This window comes from Salvelinus alpinus, chromosome 12, assembly GCF_045679555.1.
Source record: "Salvelinus alpinus chromosome 12, SLU_Salpinus.1, whole genome shotgun sequence".
Taxonomy (NCBI): Eukaryota; Metazoa; Chordata; class Actinopteri; order Salmoniformes; family Salmonidae; genus Salvelinus; species Salvelinus alpinus.
This window is the reverse complement of record NC_092097.1, coordinates 38,798,870-38,820,167: the sequence shown is the minus strand read 5'-3', so window position 1 is coordinate 38,820,167 and position 21,298 is coordinate 38,798,870. Positions and strand designations below refer to the sequence as shown.

The 21,298-nt window shown below is 42.3% G+C and overlaps 2 protein-coding genes across 4 annotated transcripts in view; both read left to right on the top strand.

Annotated features, from left to right (window-relative positions):
• Window positions 1–12,178, top strand: part of cntn2 (contactin 2) — a 77,988-nt gene extending 65,810 nt beyond the window's left edge. For all 3 annotated transcript variants that reach the window (XM_071336283.1, XM_071336284.1, XM_071336282.1), the window contains 9 exons: window positions 16–136; window positions 405–563; window positions 692–912; window positions 1,146–1,380; window positions 1,662–1,777; window positions 2,525–2,711; window positions 4,924–5,036; window positions 5,481–5,649; window positions 7,836–12,178. In XM_071336283.1, the coding sequence (XP_071192384.1) occupies window positions 16–136; window positions 405–563; window positions 692–912; window positions 1,146–1,380; window positions 1,662–1,777; window positions 2,525–2,711; window positions 4,924–5,036; window positions 5,481–5,649; window positions 7,836–7,945 (1,431 nt within the window). In that variant the 3' untranslated portion in view covers window positions 7,946–12,178. The remainder of the gene's footprint in view (window positions 1–15; window positions 137–404; window positions 564–691; window positions 913–1,145; window positions 1,381–1,661; window positions 1,778–2,524; window positions 2,712–4,923; window positions 5,037–5,480; window positions 5,650–7,835) is intronic.
• A 1,620-nt stretch (window positions 12,179–13,798) lies between these two features.
• Window positions 13,799–17,448, top strand: chia.1 (chitinase, acidic.1). The gene is made up of 11 exons (XM_071336285.1): window positions 13,799–13,864; window positions 14,017–14,046; window positions 14,328–14,532; window positions 14,634–14,690; window positions 15,274–15,439; window positions 15,629–15,753; window positions 15,926–16,049; window positions 16,192–16,374; window positions 16,552–16,668; window positions 16,781–16,907; window positions 17,068–17,448. Exons 1-11 carry the CDS (start codon window positions 13,840–13,842, stop codon window positions 17,274–17,276), a joined length of 1,368 nt encoding a protein of 455 aa, XP_071192386.1. The 5' UTR covers window positions 13,799–13,839; the 3' UTR covers window positions 17,277–17,448.
• Window positions 17,449–21,298: the final 3,850 nt, after the last annotated feature.

The window sequence follows — 21,298 nt, the reverse complement described above, 5'->3', positions numbered from 1 at the left end:
ATCTGTCTCTAACAGAAGGAGACCGTAGGTGACCTATTGATAGTGATTGGTCAGCTGAGTCAGGCAGGTACATACAGCTGTACAGCTCAGACCGTGGTGGACAGCGCCTCAGCCTCCGCTAAACTGGTGGTCAGAGGTAAGACCCCGATCATATCACAACAACTCACCTGACCTTTTTCTATGATGGTCATCCTTATAAAATGTTTGTTTTACAGCATTACAGAACTTAGTTGTAACATTTTATAAGGATTTTTTAGTTAATTACTTACTTACATAATCATCTTTATCCCCAGGCCACAATGAGCTACGTCCACTACTTTCTGGGTGAGAATTTGTACTTGCATGTAAATGAAGGAGGTTAGATAAAAGTCCTGACTAGGCATTCTCCAACTGTCTCTTCTCAGGTCCCCCGGGACCTCCCGGCGGTTTGGTGGTGAAGAACGTTGCCGCGACGTCGGTGGAGTTGCGGTGGAGTCGTGGCTATGACAACCACAGCCCCATCGGGAAGTATGTTATCATGGGTCACTCTCCGCTGTCTCCTGGTTGGAAGAGGATGAGGACAGGTAAGAGGACCACCACTGTCTGTGTGTGTGTGCTTATCTGTGTACCTGTGTGTTTTTGTGTCAATCAATTAGTCCCTGACTTCTCCTTCTTTCCTTCCCCCGCATTCTCCTCCTCTCTTCTCCCACAGACCCATCTAACATTGAAGGCAATGCTGAGTCGATTCGTGTGGTTGGCCTGTTGCCATGGATGGACTATGAGTTCCAGGTCATCGCCAGTAACATCCTGGGCAGTGGAGAGCCTAGTATGTCCTCTCACACCATACGCACCCAGCAAGCAGCTCCCACAGTGGCCCCTAGTGGACTAGGTGGAGGAGGAGGAGACCGCAACGAACTCATCATCACCTGGACGGTCAGTGTGTGTGTGTGTGTGTGTGTGTGTGTGTGTGTGTGTGTGTGTGTGTGTGTGTGTGTGTGTGTGTGTGTGTGTGTGTGTGTGTGTGTGTGTGTGTGTGTGTGTGTGTGTGTGTGTGTGTGTGTGTGTGTGTGTGTGCATGCGTGTGCGTGCGTGCGTGTGTGTGTGTGTGTTAGAGAGAGTTTTGTCATTGTGAAAATTGACAAAGTTTTGTTTGAATCTGATCCCAGCCCATGGCCAGAGAGTACCAGAACGGAGATGGCTTCGGCTACATCCTGGCATTCCGGAAGCAGAACTCTCCGACGTGGGTGGTGGAGCGTGTTTCCAATGTGGAGTCGTCTCGCTACGTTTATTCCAACCAGAGCCTGTCTCCCTACTGCCTCTTTGAGGTGAAGATCAAAGCCTACAACCGTAAAGGAGAGGGTCCCTTCAGCCAGATCGCTGTGGTGCACTCTGCAGAAGAGGGTGAGCAACCCAAACTCTAACCCTAACCTCAACCCTAGTCTTAACCCTTCAGTCAGATCACCCTGGTGCACTCTGCAGAGGAGGCTGAGTCAGAACAGGTCTGGGGCATACAGGAAGGATTAGGAGCATTATGCTGGATTGCCACAAGAGGGTGAACAAAAACACAAAAAAGCAGATGTTTACCAACCACGTTATGTAAATTCATTGTGTTTATCGTACTTATGTGTGTTAGATGTGATCCGACTCCCCAACCCTTATTTTACCCATGACCCTCCATGCAGAGCCCACGGTGGCGCCCTCGAGGATCAACGCAACGGCTCTGACAGCGTTCGAGATGCAGGTATCGTGGGACCCCATCCAACATCTCAGCACCAACGGTATCCTCCAAGGATACGAGGTCAGGACCTGCACAACACCAGCATATAACATATATGTGACAAGCTATTCTATGGGCCCTGGTCAAAAGTAGTTCACTATGAATGGAATAGGGTGCCATTTGGGACCCATCTCTGGACTTTTGCTCAAAACCAGTCAGTCCCAGTCATTACCAGCTATGGTGCCATCAGTCCCCTGACGCCAGTGAGAGACCGTCCTGGAGTTGACCTCACCTCATCTTATCTTCTCAGCCTTGATCTTTTACCCCCACACTAATAAAGATGGTACTCATTTTTAGCTGGGCTGTGTGTGGTTGGGATCAGCATGTTCAGTCTGTCGACAGGCAGATTAGGTCTGACGGTTGGTTATCACGATGGCCCTGTGGGGAAACAATGGTAGAGTCATTCATATTATCACGGATCAACAGGTGTCACACTTTCATCTTACATATGTTTATTGTACATATTTGGAAGGAAACATAGTTTAAGAGAAGAAAAAATACAGAATACACAGTGCCTTCAGGTGAAGCATGAAACAACAAAGGGCTTAGATGCAAGGCTCACCAGAAGATATGCTCCAATTTATAGTACCACAAAGTATATTGTGAGGAAGAGTACAGGTATCTAACATTCCTAATGATTTGACAAAGTGTGTTTGTTTTTTTAGTAGAAGAAACAATTCCAGTATTAGGCATCTCATTCCTTTAAGAGATGTAACCACGGTCACATAACAAATTGTTTGACAATGCTGTGTATGTGTGTGTTTACAGATTCGGTACTGGCGTCAGCATGAGCGGGAGGCGTCTGCAGACCGTGTGCGTACAGCTGGGCTTGAGACCACGGCTCGCGTGGTGGGACTGAGACCCAGCACCCGGTACCATGTTACCGTAATGGCCTACAACAGCGCTGGCACTGGACCAGCCTCACCCAGAACCACTGTCACTACCAGGAGACCACGTATGTAGGATACCTAACACGTGCACACACACAAACACACACACACACAGTATTGCCACCATCAAGACACCATTCCGTATATATGACATAACACACACTCAAAATGATTTTAATCTCTGGCCCAAAGCCTCCTTCAGGAGCAGATCTGAGCCATGGGTTGACATTATTGCGTTAGTGTAAGTATGAGTTCTCCCCTGTGGGCTGAGATGGATTGTCCCTACCAGCTGAGATCACCCCAGGGGGTCAAACACAATGTGGCCATACTTGCAAACATTAGAAAAAGTTTGAGTTCAAGGTTAAGTTTAAGCATCAGCCAATTTAAATCGCTGACGTAGTGTCATGTGATAAAACACTACATTGTAGCTGTCCCATCAGATAACCTGGCACACGTTAGCCCTATGCTAACTTTACCAGGTGGCACTGACTATTTCCTGTAACAACTTCCCTCATCAGCGTATCAGAGATGTTCAACTTTTTCTCCACAAACCAACGGCATTTCAATGAAATAGGTCAACTTGGCCTCCAGATGGATTTGGTAAACATCCAAAGTCAAAGTTTACTTTTGTTCCACTTGGTCTGTCACAAAGATCAATATGTAGCATGATGCATCCTTGCCTAGGCTACTAGCTACTAAAGTCAGACAAAGTTTTTCGTACATAGTAAAAACAAAGACGAAGAGCCTTGTGGCCTTGTCAAAAAGCTGTCATTTACCACAATTGATATCCCTGCCAGATGGCATATAGCACTAAGGGGTTTAACATGTCATCTCTGGAGCACAGTCATTGTGGGTTTGAGTCCCTGTGAAGTCAAGCTTTTTTGTTGAGAAAAAAACTGTTCACTGCTGGTCCTCAATGCTCAATTCAAATAAGGCTTACATGACGAAGTGGATGATTCTAACAATGCATACAAAACGTTGTACATGTAAGTGTAGCCTACATCAGAAATTAAAGGATGTTTTTGGTCTAACAGTACTGTTATACTATGCTATTATATTCGGTATGCTTGGCCTATGTAGAATACAAATTCATCATTAAGTGGTCTTGCAAGACATTGATTCAGCTTTGATATTACATTTACATTTTAGTCATTTAGCAGACGCTCTTATCCAGAGCGACTTACAGTAGAGTGCATACATTTTATATACTGAGACAAGGATATCCCTACCGGCCAAACCCTCCCTAACCCGGACGACGCTATGCCAGTTGTGCGTCGCCCCACGGACCTCCCGGTTGCGGCCGGCTGCGACAGAGCCTGGGCGTGAACCCAGAGACTCTGGTGGCGCAGCTAGCACTGCGATGCAGTGCCCTAGACCACTGCGCCACCCGGGAGATATAAACTGTATTAAACATGCACCATTCTGAGAAGTGGTGCACTAATGTTATACGACTACGTAGTAGCAGTAACCTATTTGTAATCTTCATTTCCAAGGTTTTTTAAAGGAAAAAGGAAAAAAAATCTATCTCACCTGGGATTCCAACTTGCCGCTCACCGTGAAAAGTACCAGGTGCCAGGATCGCTACACTGTGCTCTTAACATACAGTTTAAATCAGAAGCTTTTTAGTAACTTCAAAAGCAGATTGTGCCGTTTGACTTTTGTCGCCCACAAGTTTAACATCTTTGATAGGCTGATGAGGATGTTGTTAAAGGAAATAATCACTGCCACCTGGTGAAGTTAGCATAGGGCTAACGTGTGCCATGTTATCTGATGGGACCAGCTGCAATGCAGCATTCTATCGCGTATCAATACAATAATTTTTATTGGCTGATGCTTAAACTTGATTTTAAACTTTGTCTGAAGTTCGTAAGTATGGCCCCAGTGTTTTTGGGAGGGTGGATATGCACCTGGCTTCCAGTATCTACTGGGCTTCTTGTGGAGGATTTATAGGGTGAGAGGGAATCATGTCTGTGCTGATCCTGATACAGAGGATCTCCTGTCCTTAAGCTACTGATACTGATACCTTAACCCACTGTCAACATTAGGCAAACATATGCCTATATTAATATATTCTATATGATATCATGCCTTTTGGGTTGCATTTCGGTTACAGTTTGGATCGTCATGTTTCTGTGTCCGTAAAACGTGTGTGAGACCATTGTATTATCAAGTACATGTATCTAAGTTTAATTCATGTCTTGGTCATGTGACTCCCGGAAGGTGAGACAGGTCAATAAGTTGTTGTCTCTTGTTGTTTTCCTTTGTTTACCTTTACAGCTCCTAATCGTCCCCCTGGCAACGTGTCCTGGAAGACTGATGGCTCATGGGTAACTGTTAGGTGGGATCATGTCAAGACTCTGGACAATGAATCAGCCGTACTGGGTTACAAGGTGAGTGGTGTCTGTTTGTAGGAGAGGTGTGTGCAGGTAGGTATGTTATTGTCATATTGCGAATGCACTGTCAAAATATATTAAATCATGTTAAGATGTGTGAAGTGAAAGGGGATATGCGGTCAACCCTTCTGTAAATAATCAGATATGTAGTGCAATAAAAAGTGAATGTAAAAGAATCAAAGAGCATTTGATAAGGCTCAGCCTGGCAATAGAAAAACATTCAAGATATGGCATATCATCAATAGATAACATGAACCATCCTATTCTGGTTTTATAGTGTGATGCGGTGCAGAGAGAAAACAGAAAAGTAATGAAAACATTAGCTTAATAAAACAAATAATAGTTAACAAAGGGGGAAAGGACACACATTCAATAACCCAACAAATGTATTTCCTCTGTAGAGTTTGTGTGAATAGGTTCCCTCCCTCTGTCTTCTCTCAGGTCCTGTACAAGCACGAGGGCCAGTCTGCTCTGAAGGTTCTGGACAAGGGGAAGACGTCTGTGACCCTGCCCCTACCCAAAGACAATGGCTACGTGGTCCTGGAGATACGCTCCTGGGGGGAGGGGGGCGACGGAGCCGCTCAAGAGACCATCGTCTCCCGAGACTCAGGTGAGACTTGGACTGACTGGGTGTGTGTTCCAATAATATTTTTTTTCTCATAAAGTGTACACTCGTTCACTACTTCCCCTAAATCTATAAGCATTGGATTGGTGAAAGGATGGGCTATAGATTATTTCTACCATATTTCTTATACCAGTCATTTCCTTTCATATCAGTGAAGGGAAGTGAACAAGAGCACACTAACATAATTTTTGTAACTTTCAAGGATTTTGTGGAATTTTATCAGATTGAATCTAGGGCCTTTTTGGGTAGTTCAGATTATCACAGGTGTCTAATTATCTCTGTCCCTCTGTGTGGCCTTATCACATGTATAATATGTTAAATAATCAAATAATACCATTGGTGCATGAAATAGCCTTTGTCTTTTTTTACCCACGTTTTTTTATTTTACGATGTCAATATGTCTTTGTTGTAAATGTTTTAGGGCCAAACTGGTGGCAGTTGTGATAAAAGACAATTGTTGGAAGAGTTGCAGAGTTGCCATTGTTGATTAGATACTTTTTTCATGAATTAGTCTATATTATCTTGAACACTTATGTTCTATCCACTAGAAACTCATGGACAATATGGACACAGATATTTTTTTAAATCATGTAAAATATGAATACATTTAAAAGTTATACAAGTATAAATTACCAACGTTGCCATAGATTACCTGTTCATGACCAACATTCCAGTAACCTTGGTATATTACCAGTAGCTTTGCAACTCTACACACACCACATAGCCCCAGATCTTCTTCAGGCAAGGTTTTGTGCCAAGTTTAAGTTACAACCCCACCTAGGACTAGTCTAACAGCTACACCACTCCTGCTGTGATCAGAACTCACTATAGGAGGATATAAAATAACCAAATCCCATCTCCTGTTCTGCATGAGTCCGCCCCAACAGCTAGTGTAGCCCACGGCTAACAGGATTAGCTAGCTGTCACACACAGAAGGTTACAAGAGCTTAAGTGGTAATTGGAACCACGCGGCTATACACGGCAGCCCAGTCATAATTAGCTGGGAGGATGAGGTCAAACTGTTCTGTGAAATCCATGTCAAATTAAATCAAATCAAAAATCAAATGTTATTGGTCACATACACATGGTTAGCAGATGTTAATGCGAGTGTAGCGAAATGCTTGTGCTTCTTGTTCCGACCGTGCAGTAATATCTAACAAGTAATCTAACAATTCCTAACAATTTCACAACTACCTTATACACACAAGTGTAAAGGAATGAATAAGAATATGTACATATAAATATATGGATGAGCGATGGCCGAACGGCATAGGCAAGATGCAATAGATGGTATAGAGTACAGTACATACATATGAGATGAGTAATGTAGGGTATGTAAACATTATATAAAGTGGCATTGTTTAAAGTGACTAGTGATACATTTATTACATCAAATTTTTAATTATTAAAGTGGATAGAGATTTGAGTCAGTGTGTTGGCAGCAGCCACTCAATGTTAGTGATGGCTGTTTAACAGTCTGATGGCCTTGAGACAGAAGCTGTTTTTCAGTCTCTCGGTCCCCACTTTGATGCATCTGTACTGACCTCGCCTTCTGGATGATAGCGGGGTGAACAGGCAGTGGCTCGGGTGGTTGTTGTCCTTGATGATCTTTTTGGCCTTCCTGTTTCTGATAGCCTATCATTTCTCAGGTGGCAATTGGAATATTGGAACTAGGTAGCTTTCTGGAGTTCCGTTGCTGCCTGTGAGGTTGCTAGGCTGCTGTGGAAAGTTGAGGTTCGTCAGTGAGTGACAGGGTTTAATGAGAGGTAGAGAGGGTTAATGGGGGTTTACCTCACTGGATTCTGTATTAGTGCCTGTCTATCACACACATGCAGGAATACACACATACTGAACACATATGCGCGTGCGCGCACACACACACACACACACATTGCTCTTTGGAGTATGCTTAAGACTAGCTGTGTTCTAGTCCCAGTCTCTAGACCCGGGAGGGCTGTGTGAGCCAGTCAGAGAGACAGTGGTTGTTAGTCAGTGTCTGTCAATTAGCTTTTGCTTACTGAGCTCAGTATTAGAACTGTGACTCCTCCAATAAGCAAAGGAGACAAGAAGGCAACTGTTATGATAATACTGTACCAGAGCATGTCCCCAATTTTCTCTCTGTCTCTCTCTCTCTCGCTTTCTATCTCGCTCTCTTTCTCTTTCTCAAACAGGAACTGGAATGATGGTGCAGAACCAGGCGGGATCCCCATGGTCCAATCATGCTCCTATCCTGCTCACCGCCACACTCTCCATCACTCTCATTGGCTTACTGGACCTGTGATCTACAACAATCCCTGGACATTATGTTTCATGGTCTAAGCCGATTGGTCAAATTCACCTATCTGGAGTTTTGTTGGGGTGGGGTTAAGGGATGAATTTGAATAGGTGGGGAGGGATGTGTGGGGTAATATTTTGAAACAAGGGGGATGGTGGGAGTTGTCAAAATGACTAATGGTTATTTTATTCTTTTTATAAGAAAATCAAAGAGGGTAATTTTTTTATGTGTGGGTCTGTGGGGTTTCAAGTGGGTCAGACTACCTGATTGTCAGTTACATTGGTGTCGTTAGAACCATGCCTTATGGGGATAAGAGAGGCCTTTGTGCTTCACAGCAATATGTCACTCTCTCCATGTCTCCTGGCTTTCCCTACTCTGCTATAAACCCAAGGCTCACTGGCGTATGTCACCCAAATCAGCCTGTGTATGTAGAGCATCATGTGTACATACCATAGAGAATGAAAGAGGACTCTAGTGCCCAAAAGCACATTTTAGCATGGGCTGCGCAATTGAGGACTTTCACCTTTCTGAAGTTGTCAAATGGGTGGGACATCCTATGGGTTAAGGAAGGATCACATAATTCCATCCAGGTCCTCAGGAGGGATCAGCCAATGAATTATACTTGTGATCAAACATTCCGTAACTGCAGGTGGCAGTAAATCGCCAACCTTCCCTTTATACCTGTTTAAACAACACACTACCAGGTGGCAGTATGCACCCTTTCAGTTTTTTTACCAACTCATAGAAGTAGTAGTAGAAGAACATGTACTACTTCAAAATGGAGATGGTCTCAATGGCGCTGCCCGTGCGCTCACAGACACCATAATGGGACAGGTACAATGATGAGTCCTCTATAATTATCTATGGTACATACATACAGAACAGTAGACAACATCTTTGGTTCCCTCAGACACTGACCAACTCAAACGTTTGTATCTAGAATAAGATGAAGGGGGATAAAACAGTGATGTCATAAATCTCATGATTTTTGAGAAAGTCTACTTCAAATGGAACTCACTGTAAATAGAACGCTAACTTAGTCTACTGGTTTTTCTTATGACACAGTCTGTTTAAAATGGTCCATTTTCTCTTTGGATTTTCTGCCTGTGTATTTGATTGGTTGCTTTATTATTTGTTTGCGATGGCAGCATCAGGATGAATAACTTCAATGGTCCAAATGAATGTTTACCTTTTTTATTGTTTATGTTTAGATGAGAGAACTCAACTTGATAAAGAGCTTCATCAGTTCTTTCAACAGCAAAAATACAATGAAAGTGTGATCACCAAGTACAGAGTTATCGTTAGTATTATTATTAATGCACCATTATTCTGTCACCCTTTATCTATTAACTTTTATGTAACATGTCCTGTTGTTCATTAACTGTTAATCATGCAACACACCTGCCATAAATACTGTCTGTCTGAGAAGGGTTCACAGCAAGGATACGACATCTAAGGAACATACCGCATATGCTAGCTAATCATGAAGCCCCTGTGATATTGATTTGGGTGTAAAGCAAAGAGAATTCCCGCAAGCTATTTAGATGTTCCCGATGTTTCCAGTTACAATAGCAACATGTCAACCACTGTCTTTGTCAAGTGTTATGCCACTGTACATTAAAACCGTGGCAGCTTTTGAACAGTGGGTCTTCTCCTATATTTTCCCATCTGATAACTCCTGCACCTAGAAAGTCTGTGGAATGTATGTTCAGTACATTGAACTATTGATTTTGGGCGTAGCCAAGAAGTTCAATGGTAAACTGCTGTTCCAACACAGTGTGTCTGTTCTCAATATAACTACTGTTAGATACATCTTAACGTGAAACAAGATGGCAACTACTGTATGTTGTCTATTGTTGTTTTATTCCATTTCTGTTGGTCTGAACCATATAAAGGCAGGTTGGCCAGTAGCAGTACGTTTGTGCTGCTACATGTTGTTCTATGCAGTAGAACAGTTCTAGGAACCAAGAAGCTCTGCGGCACTCCAGGGTTTGTTAGTCATCACTAATTGTAATTCTATGATTTCAAAACATCTCAGGAGTGTAGGAATCAAACAATACCTTTTATGGTTTGCAAGGGGTCTTTTTTTGTTATTTGTAAAATTCTGGGAGTTGAAAACGGTTTGTTGAGCAAGTGGTTGGATGATGGACCACTTGTTTTTTCCAGTGCTGTCTGCTAGCTACATCTCACATTTTAGGGCCAAAGCTGTATAGAAGTTATTGTTTGTTTTAAACAGACATCAACTGATTGTCAACATCAGAATGAGCTAGATACAAACACACTGGATATGAAACATTTTGATGACAATCTGTTAGTACAGCAACAACGCCACTATACCCAGAGTACCCAGTTTTGACAGTCACGTTGTTTTCATAATACATTGATGTATTCAACACCTGTCAGTTTTGATGTTTCAGACCCGTAGTGTTGTTTTGATTCCAGTGTGTGAAGCCACCCAATCCTGTGCCTGACAGTGTTCAGGTCATTTTCTATTGGATCGGGACTGTTGCGTTTTATAAACTGTTTTGGTATGTTGATCACTGTACCTTAAAATAAAGAGGGCAGCTAAAAAAGAGAAGACGTGACTGTCCATACGTCTTATAGTAATGAGTTACTTGAGGAAACACAAACTCTCACTTTGACGTTGAAGACAATGAATGCATGGTAATACTGTCGTTAAAACTGCAGAACAAGGACATCAACTTGACTCTCAACATGCCGGTCAAAGTATAGTCAAACATATTGTTGATGATATATCTCATTTAGCAGCTTCTGCAGGGTCAAACAGTTACTAAGGCCTGATATGCTGAAAGCCACTGGACCACTCAGCTCTGTACACTGTATCACATCTAGCTGTTCAATAATGTTTAAGATAAACTGATACAGCCACCAACTGGGAAAGCAGCCTGTGTTCCCGTAAACACAGGATAGGAGTTACTATGGTAAAGACATAAACTGAGCATACAAAACATTAGGAACACCTTCCTAATATTGAGTTGTACCCTCTTTTGCCCTCAGAACAGCCTCAAGTCGTCAGGGCATGGACTCTACAAGGTGTTGAAAGCGTTCCACAGGGATGCTGGTCCATGTTGATTCCAATGCTTCCCACAGTTGTGTCAAGTTGGCTGGATACCCTTTAGGTGGTTGACCATTCTTGATACACACGGGAAACTGTTGAGTGTGAAAAACCCAGCAGTGTTGCAGTTCTTGACACACTCAAACATGTGCACCTGGCACCTACTACCATGCCCCGTTCAAAGGCACTTCAATCTTTGGTCTTTCCCATTCACCATCTGAATGGCACACATACACAATACATTGTCTCAAGGCTTAAAAATCATTCTCTAACCTGTCTCCTACCCTCCATCTACACTGATTGAAGTGGATCTAACAAGTGACATCAATAAGGGATCATAGCTTTCACATGGATTCACCCGGTCAGTCTGGAAAGAGCAGATATTCCTAATGTTTTGTACACTTAGTGTATTTGTACACTGGATCTCACTTATCATCGGTCTGTAGATACTGTACTGTACTGTACTGTGCTGCTAGAGTACAGTTGTTAGCACATACTTAGCTCACAACTCAGAGCCTACTGTTTGGTGGGTAGTGTTGTTCCTTCCTCACCCAGCACTGGTATAGGTCTGAGAAGACGCACAAGTACACGTGATCTGCACTTGCTTATTCTACCCCAATGGGGAAGGTTGCCTCAGCCATGGAATGTTGTTGCCCTTTTGGTTATGTACTTAATGCTAGCTTATTCATTTGTGTATGTATGTGTGTGTGTAAATGTTTTTGTTAACGCAACGCTTTTCATATTTAAAACTACCATCAGATATCTCTGTAATACTAAGGTGACATCATGTCCAAAAACTGTTATCGGAATGTTGTGTCAACTTCAGGAAGTCTGATTGGTCGGTTCATCTCTCACTTCGTGGTGGAAGCTATGATGGTGCTCGAAGTAGATGTTGCCCGTAACCACAGATCTACGATCAGTTACTCTCCCCCTAATACTAACCTGAAGCATTAAGGGGGTGAAAACACTGTCCCTGTATCAGTGGTTAAAAAGGGCAACCTCTCTGCTAGGATGTGTTTGTCTGTCAGCTGGCCGGGCTGAAATGTTGATATGTTATGATACCATTTGGCCAATCTAAATCTGTGATTGAATGGGAATGTGAAGGGGGGATGGCACTTGTAAATATGACTAAATAAACACCTTGGGGTTGTATTTAAAACGTTCCTGTTCCACTGTGTTTTTTATTTCCTTATCACTGTTGAATTTACATGGATGATGTAGCATGATCAAAGATTGCTTTATTATGTCAGTTGTGACATATCAGGATGAATAGCCCCTAAACACTTGCCATTTTACCTAGTGTGCGTCAATTCATCTATTAGGGAGGGGGACCTGGGTTGATTGTCACAGTCCTTATTATTCCCTAGAGATTGCTGTGTAATATTAAAATATGTAAATTATTTGAAAGATCTCATCCATCTGGTCAATTCATGTCAGCATGACAAGTTTCACGTTTTTATCAGTCGTATGTATAGGATATACACATGGTATACACCGTCCAATGAAATGCACACACACACACGTGTCATATGTTGCTCTCACGGCATAAAATGCTGAATTTTGTTGGGAATATTTCTCGATCAAAGAAAGACTTGACTATTTCTAAGACTCTGTATGCTATAGTTCCTGTTACAAAAGGAATAAGCAACTAGCAAACATTGTGACAACTAACCCCAGAATGGAGCGTGTGTTTGATGGCTTTTAGCTCAATGTTGGAATACGATATGAGGATAGAAAGGGTCCCTACTGTATGTCAACCCAAGGCCTTGGGATTTCTATTAAGGCTTAAACGAGTCTTGTAAGATATACTGGTGCTGAGAAATACATGAGAGTAAAAAGTGTGAAAGCCAACTGCGGTCTCCCCTAATCAGTCAATCTCCCACTACCCAGAATAGCCACGAAACTTATCACTTGCACTTTGATACCAATTATTATTAGGGAAAGTGAAAGTATAAATGAGCAAGAACAAAGCACAGCTAGAAACTCGCCCTCTGTCACTGGTGGAGAAAGGTAATACGATCACATCCATATTCATGTTTTGTATGTAACATATCTTGTAATTTCATATGTAATATCACCGCTATTTTGCAACGTACTTATCATGCATGACATTGTGATAACAGCGTGTTTATTAATTAACGTGTGAATAGCATTTGAAAAGATTTAGGTTTGTTAACAGTGGATATAAGTGTGTGTATGCTTACATCAGACTTGGTTCAAATACATTATTGAATACACTGCAGGGTGGGTGGAGTTGACCCTTTTGGTTATGGTGGCCAGGGCGTAAATAAAGGTTACATAAAAAATAAAAAATAAACATTAAAAAAAAAAATCTTTTTGGGGACTTTTTAATTGGTTCCATTATACCAGTCAAGTTACAGTATGTGAAGTGTACTTCAAGTATTTGAAAGTGTTTATACATTTGACCTAGGTCTGGGTATACATGAATGTGGTTTTGTTTGATATCCAGCTAATCAAGAACAATAGTTACATGGGTTACTAAATGTTAGAGATTGTGAAATACGTTCCAATACTAATTGTGAAACACTATCCAATACTTTGTGATATCTAATATTTACAAACTTGGTTGATCTGAATTAACAACATAACAACAGAATTGCACTCTGCTTTTAAAAAGTATTTCATGTATGAAATGTTATAATTGCATAATTATACGATTTTCGTTATATTTTTATATTTAAGAATGTATTTATTAAGTCATTTGTTTGTTTATTTGTTTGTATGTATTCATTTATTTTAATAATCTATCCTTTCTTTCAGGTACATTGTTTCTAAGGAAAACATTCTTTATTTTTACAACACAATGGTCAGACTTACTGTGCTTGCAGGTATATGCCTATGCCTTCTTCAGTCATTACCATCACTATCATCATCCTCATCCTGCTTATCATTATCATCCTCCTCATCTTATTCTTCAACATGACGCTCTGGCAAACGAGTCCCTAGTGTCTACTCTGTTAACTCAGTAATCTTTCCTCAGGTCTGGGCCTTCTGCTGATGTTGCAGATTGGTAAGCGTTTCCCTCATCAACTTTTTTACATTTCTCAATTGACATGTTTAAACCATAGAGATAAAGATTGTGTTCAATTTAATTCTGTGGTTTAGATCTCCTTATCTGAGCCCCAATTACACCTCTGAGGCTCGGTAATCCTACTCAAATTCACGCATCCTACATAAGCATTTAAAATTAGGAATCCCATAAAGCACAATAATCCAACCCACTATTTTAGAGCACCCCAAAGGGTCAGTGTGAAGTTCAGCCTCTGGATAGATTTCCTCTTCTACCTCCAGCCGCCTCCACCAAACTGGTGTGTCACATGACCAACTGGTCCCAGTATCGCCCAACCACTGGGAAGTTCACCCCTGAGAACATCGACCCGTTCCTCTGCACCCACGTGATCTACGCCCTGGCAACCATCAACAGCTTCAACCAGGTCGCCGCTATCGAGTGGAATGATGAGACCCTCTACAAGAGCCTCAACCACCTGAAGAATGTGTGAGTGACTCTGGATTGACATCAGTGAGAGTTGGGCCTTAGTTAATAATTCCACGGTGAACACAAGGTTTGACTCCTCATCTTACCTCTCTGATCTGCAGGAACCCAATGATGAAGACTCTGCTGTCTGTCGGAGGCACAGTCAACGGACTCAGCCCGTAAGTCTCTTATTGGTTCTTCACAGTATTTTATTGCGATTTCACAGCTCTACAAAAGCATGGTTTGCGATAAGCTAAAACTTATATTTCACATCTTTCCACGAATCCACATTAGTGCCGGGGCGGCAGGGTAGCCTAGTGGTTAGAGCGTTGGACTAGTAACCGAAAGGTTGCAAGTTCAAATCCCCGAGCTGACAAGGTACAAATCTGTCGTTCTGCCCCTGAACAGGCAGTTAACTCACTGTTCCTAGGCCGTCATTGAAAATAAGAATTTGTTCTTAACTGACTTGCCTAGTTAAATAAAGGTAAAATAAAAATAAATAAAAAAATTAAACAGATTTATATTTTTGTACCCAGCATCTGAAAAAGTCAATTTCAATGGTGCAGGTTTTTATTGTTTCCCATTCCACTCCTTTTTTATCAGGTTTAATCATTGTGTTTTATCATAGTGTTTTATCATAGTGTTTAATCATAGTGTTTTATCATAGTGTTTAATCATAGTGTTTTCAATTTCCCTACTTCTGCACATCAATAGGCTCAGGACCAGAGTAACGGTTTACATTGTCTCCCTCCACCCCTCTAGATTCATCGGCATGGTGTCCAAGCCTGAGGGCCGCCAGGCCTTCATCAAGTCAGCCATCAGCTACCTGCGTTCCCATGGCTTTGACGGTCTCAACCTGGCCTGGGAGTTCCCCACTCAAAACGGCAGCCCCGATGGAGACAGAGAGAGATTCACCGAGCTCGTCAGAGTAAGCTTGCACATAAACTTTTTTACTGACAGTTATAACATAAGTGAGGATTTGCACCTTTATCTTTCAATGTGTTTCTGTCATTTTCTGTGACTTGTTATCGTTGTAGCGCTGTCTATCCGGCTCAGCCTGAACGGCCGTATAGTTTTGACTGTTTTCTGTACCTAATGTCTCTGTATGGCTTAACAGGAGCTGCAGAAGGCCTTTGAGAATGACGCTAAAGACACCAGGCTGACCCAGCTGCTCCTGTCTGCCAACGTGGCTGCTCTTCAGCCCACTATCAACTCCAGCTACGAGGTGGCCCAGATCGCCAGGTACTGTAGACAGCATGGGTCTGGGAGAAACCCACTCAACTGATATAAGTCTCTGATATAAATTGAAGTCTTTGTTTTCTCTCTTTCTCTTTTTTATCTCTCTCCCTCTCTCTCTTTTTCAAACAAACACACTTTATATACTTCATTCCTCTGTCTATTTATGTCTCTGCAGCTCTCTGGACTTCATCAACGTGATGACCTATGACTTCCACGGACACTGGGAGAGAGCCACAGGACAAAATAGCCCACTGTTCCGCAGCAGCCATGACTCGGGGACACACTACCACTTCAATGTCGTAAGACAACTTTCTTTTTTAACATCTACACCAAGTTTTTCACCAGGAAACTTGTGAAGAAATTATGTAAATATAGGAAAAATTGGTATAGATGTCCTCCATTGTAGCTCCCTTGTCTTAACCACCTGTCCCTGTGTGTTAGGACTCTGCAATCACCTACTGGCTGGACAACGGTGCTCCCGCTGAGAAGCTGCTGATGGGTTTCCCCACCTACGGCCGTACCTACCGTCTCACCACCTCCAACACTGGCCTGGGAGCCCCCACCAACGGCCCGGCTGACGCAGGCCCCTACACCCGTGACGCAGGATACTGGTCCTACTACGAGGTGCGCCAAAACTTTAATAACTATGTTCATGATCATACATCTGATCTATATATATATATTTTCTTTTACTCAAAGCACACAGGCCACGAATCTCAAAACACTACACGTCATTTTATGTAGTTTGTTTGTTTATCTGTTTGTTTGTCATTATCTAACAGAATGTTTCACTCCTCCCAGGTCTGCTCCTTCACCTCCGGTGCCACTATCGAATGGGTTGATGAGCAGAAGGTCCCCTACGCCGTCAAAGGCAGTTCCTGGGTGGGCTACGACAGCAAGGAGAGCTACGCTGCCAAGGTACATGCCAGGAACATATGAGTCAATATCAATCAATCATGCAATCAACTGATTTATCTCTAAAGCCATGTCCATGTTAGCACATCTGTCTGTGTCTTCTTTGCTTTATCAGGTCCAGTGGCTGAAGACCAAGAACCTGGGAGGAGCCTCTGTGTGGACCCTAGACATGGATGACTTCAGTGGTGCTTTCTGTGCTGATGGCTCCTTCCCTCTCGTCAACCACCTCCGCAACTCTCTGGGTAAATGAACTTCCATTCAGTTCAATTGAATTCAATTAAATTGACTTTACAAACCTCTAAGTCAAGTATAGTAAAGGTATACAGTATGTAGGTCTATATATCATCTCAAACTCTCCTCCCTTTCTCCATACCTCCTTCCCTTTCTCCCTCCCTCTCCCAGGCTTCGCCCCCAAGCCCACCACCACTCGGGCACCCACCACCACCCCTGACCCCATCCTCAGCTTCTGCTCTGGACGCCCAGATGGCCTGTACGTCAACATCTTCGACAACACCACCTACTTCCAGTGTTTCCGTGGCAACACCTACCTGCACAAATGCCAGCCCGGCCTGGTCTATGTTGATGCTTGCAAGTGCTGCAACTGGCCCTGAATTACTGCTAGCTATGTACTGTAGGACCAATTAGTTAGAATGCCATAACAACCTTCAATGACAACATGCTGTTACGGCAATAACCTACCTTAGCAACTTAATCTTTAAAATAAATGTTTTAATTTTGTCCTTTCCCGTTTGCCTGGCTACAATCTTCCTCAATAAAAAAATAATAACATATAATGTGAATGTTTAATTTTCCTTGGTGTTTGACATAGAAACACAGGATTTTCAGAGTTTTTTCCAATCCTGTATATTAATTATGAAATTATGAAAAATATTAACAACGTTCCACCCATGAGGCCACTAGAAGGCAATCTGGTCATTTTAAATGTGTTAACATTTGTTTAAATGTAACCTATATTTAACTAGGCAAGTCGGTTATGAACAAATTCTTATTTACAATGACGGCCTACACCGGCCGAAACCGGACGACGCTGGGACAATTTTGCGCCGCACTATGGGACTCCCAATCACGGCCGGTTGTGATACAGCCTGGATTCGTTTAACTGCAGGAAAGAGCTACACTGCGTATATCAAGCATTTAGTCAACGGTCTCTCTCCTCCCTGCAAATATAACCACATACATATAAGAATGCGTCATAATCAATTACAAATACTATAGTTTACCAATTTTCTCTTGGTCTCAAAGAACTTCCCAAAGTTAGGGGGTTTCGTCATCTCACACAAGATTATACATAACAGCCAATGTTATATTATTACCAGTTTACCAAGTAATTTCTAAGTTAATATCGGGGACTGAAAAATAAAGAAAAATTTTATATTTTCATTCCTACAAACCTGGATGTTTACCAGAAAACATGATAAACCACTCCCATGGTACCAGATGTTTTCTGGTAAACATCCAGGTAGAGCAGTCTATAACCATGGGGGTGGTTTATCATGTTTTCTGGTAAACATCCAGGTAGAGCAGTCTATAACCATGGGGGTGGTTTATCATGTTTTCTGGTAAACATCCAGGTAGAGCAGTCTATAACCATGGGGGTGGTTTATCATGTTTTCTGGTAAACATCCAGGTAGAGCTGTCTATAACCTAATTATTAAAGTTATTTAAGGTGACTAGTGATACCTTTATTAAGTCCATTTATTAAAGTGGCCAGAGATTTGAGTCTGTATGTTGGCAGCAGCCTCTCTATGTTAATGATGGCTGTTTAACAGTCTGAGGCCTTGAGATAGAAGCTGTTTTTCAGTCTCTCGGTCCCAGATTTGTTGCACCTGTACCCAGCTTTGTTGCACCCTCGCCTTCTGGATGATAGCGGGGTGAACAGGCATTGGCTCGGTTGGTTGTTGTCCTTGATGATCTTTTTGGAAGCGTGCATGGCCACGCAGTCAATCAATTGAATTTACCACAGATGGACTCCAATCAAGTTGTAGAAACATCTCAAGGATGATCAATGGAAACAGGATGCACCTGAGCAAAATGTTGAGTCTCAAAGCAAAGGGTCTGAATAATTATGTATGTAAGGTATTTCTGTTTGAATTTTTTATACATTTGCTAAAAATTCAAAAACCTATTTTTGCTGTGTCATTATGGGGTATTGTGTGTAGATTAATGAGTAAAACATTGTATTTAATCAATTTTAAAATAAGGCTGTAACATAACAAAATGTGGAAAAGGTCAAGTGGTTCGAATGCACTGTATTGGGCTTCTTGCCGTCAATTTGCAGTCTACAAATTATACTGAACTAAAATAGATATACAACATGTAAAGTGTTGGTCCCATGTTTAATGAACTGAAGTAAAATATCCCAAACATTTTCCATACACACTTAAAGGTTATTTATCAAAAAATGTGGCCACAAATTCGTTTACATCCCTGTTAGTAAGCATTACTCCTTTGCCAAGATAATCCGCCTACCTGACAGGTGTGGCAAATTAAACAGTATGACCATTACACAGGTGCACATTTGTTCTGGGCACAATAGAAGGCCACTAAAATATGCAGTTTTGTCACACAGCACAATGCCACAACTGTCTAAAGTTTTGAGGGAGCGTGCAATTGGCATGCTGACTGCAGGAATGTCCACCAGAGCTGTTGCCATAGAATTTAATGTTAATTTCTCTACCATAAGCCGCATCAAATGTCATTTTAGAGAATTTGGCTGTACGTCCAACCATCCTTACCACCACAGACCACGTGTACACACTCCAGCCCAGGACCTCCCCATCTGGCTTCTTCACCTGTGGGATCGTCTGAGACCAGCCACACGGACAGCTGATGAAACTGTGGGTTTGCAGAAGTGAAGAATTTCTGCACAAACTGTCAGAAACCGTCTCAAGGAAGCTCATCTGTGTGCTCGTCATCCTCACCAGGGTCTTGACCTCATTGCAGTTTGACGTCGTAACAGACTTCAGTGGGCAAATGCTCTTCACGGATAAATCCCGGTTTAAACTGTACCAGGCAGATGGCAGACAGCATGCATGGCGTTGAGCGGTTTGCTGATGTCAACGTTGTGAACAGAGTGTCCCATGGCGGCAGTGGGGTTATGTTATGGGCAGATTATATATGGACAACGAACACAATTGCATTTTATCGATGGCAATTTGAATGCAAAGAGATACCATGATGTGATCCTGAGGCCCATTGTTGTGCCTTTCATCTGCCATCATCACCTCATGTTTCAGCATGATAATGTACTGCCCCATGTTGCCAGGATCTGTACCCAATTACTGGAAGCTGAAAATGTCCCAGTTCTTCCATGGCCTGCATTCTCACCAGACATGTTACCCATTGAGCATGTTTGGGATGGTCTGGATTGATGTGCACGACAGTGTGTTCCAGTTCCTGTCACTATCAAGCAACTTTGAACAGTGGGACAACATTCCACAGGCCACAATCAACAGCCTCATGAACTCTATGTGAAGGAGATGTGTCACGCTGCATGAGGCAACTGATGGTCACACTAGATATTGACTGGTTTTCTGATCCACGCCCCTACCATTTTTTAAGGTATCTGTGACCAACAGATGCATATCTGTATTCCTAGTCATGTGAAATCTATAGATTAGGGCCTAATGACTTTATTTCAATTGACTGATTTCCTTATATAAACTGTAACTCAGTAAACTCTTTTAAATTGTTGCATGTTGCGTTTATACAGTATTTTTGTTCAGTAAAGATTTTAAGAAAAAATGTGACTTACATGATTGATATGAACTGCCATTGCTGTCACTGAAAACTAAAAGTCAAGGTTTGAAAAAAATAAACAAATGCATAGCTGCAAGCTGTACCATATTTCATGAGGACAGTTTAGATAATGCTTTATTACTTACAGATAGACAGTTTATTAAAGGTTGTTTAAGACATTGCACCACTAGTATATATTACTGTAATCAGTAGACTAAGAAGTACCCAGATAGGAACAAGCAGGCAGCAGGAAGGCAGCCCTCCAAAGTGATTGCGCCATGGCGAGAAAGCCGAGATGCTCGGTGGCCTCACCGGTAAGGTGCTTGCGATTGACCGCTTTAGTCACATGACAGCCGTGCTCCTGCTGCTGACATGCCGTTTTCCTTACACACCCCAACCGCCCTTTTCCTGACCTGCGACACTACAGCTGCCAGTCAAAGGGCAAGCTGCTTTTTTTCAGTGTCAAATCAGCAGCATGCCTGCTCCCTGGTCCCATTTATTTTTATATACACGTAACTGACAAAATAATGGAAACATGAGCAAAGGAGGGATACAAAGTATATTGAAAGCAGGTTCTTCCACACAGGTCTGGTTCCTGAGTTAATTAATCAATTACCATCCCATCATGCTTAGGGTCATGTATAAAAATGCTGGGCAGGCCATGATTTTGGCTACCATGGCAATGCACCATAGGATGACAATATCCCCATCCACAGGGCGCGAGTGGTCACTGAAAGATTTGATGAGCATGAAAACAATGTTAACCATATGCCATGGCCGTCCGAGTCATCAGATCTCATCCCAAGTGAACATTTATGGGAGATTATGGAGCGGCGCCTGAGACAGCGTTTTTCACCACCATCATCAAAACAAC

What these genes read in the sequence shown, in the direction of transcription:
- chia.1 (XM_071336285.1), top strand. Translation starts at nt 13,840, where the DNA reads ATGGTCAGACTTACTGTGCTTGCAG. An exon ending in TCTGCTGATGTTGCAGATTG is followed by an intron (nt 14,047 to 14,327) that starts GTAAGCGTTTCC and finishes TTCTACCTCCAG; the next exon opens with CCGCCTCCACCAAACTGGTG. An exon ending in CACACTACCACTTCAATGTC is followed by an intron (nt 16,050 to 16,191) that starts GTAAGACAACTT and finishes CCTGTGTGTTAG; the next exon opens with GACTCTGCAATCACCTACTG.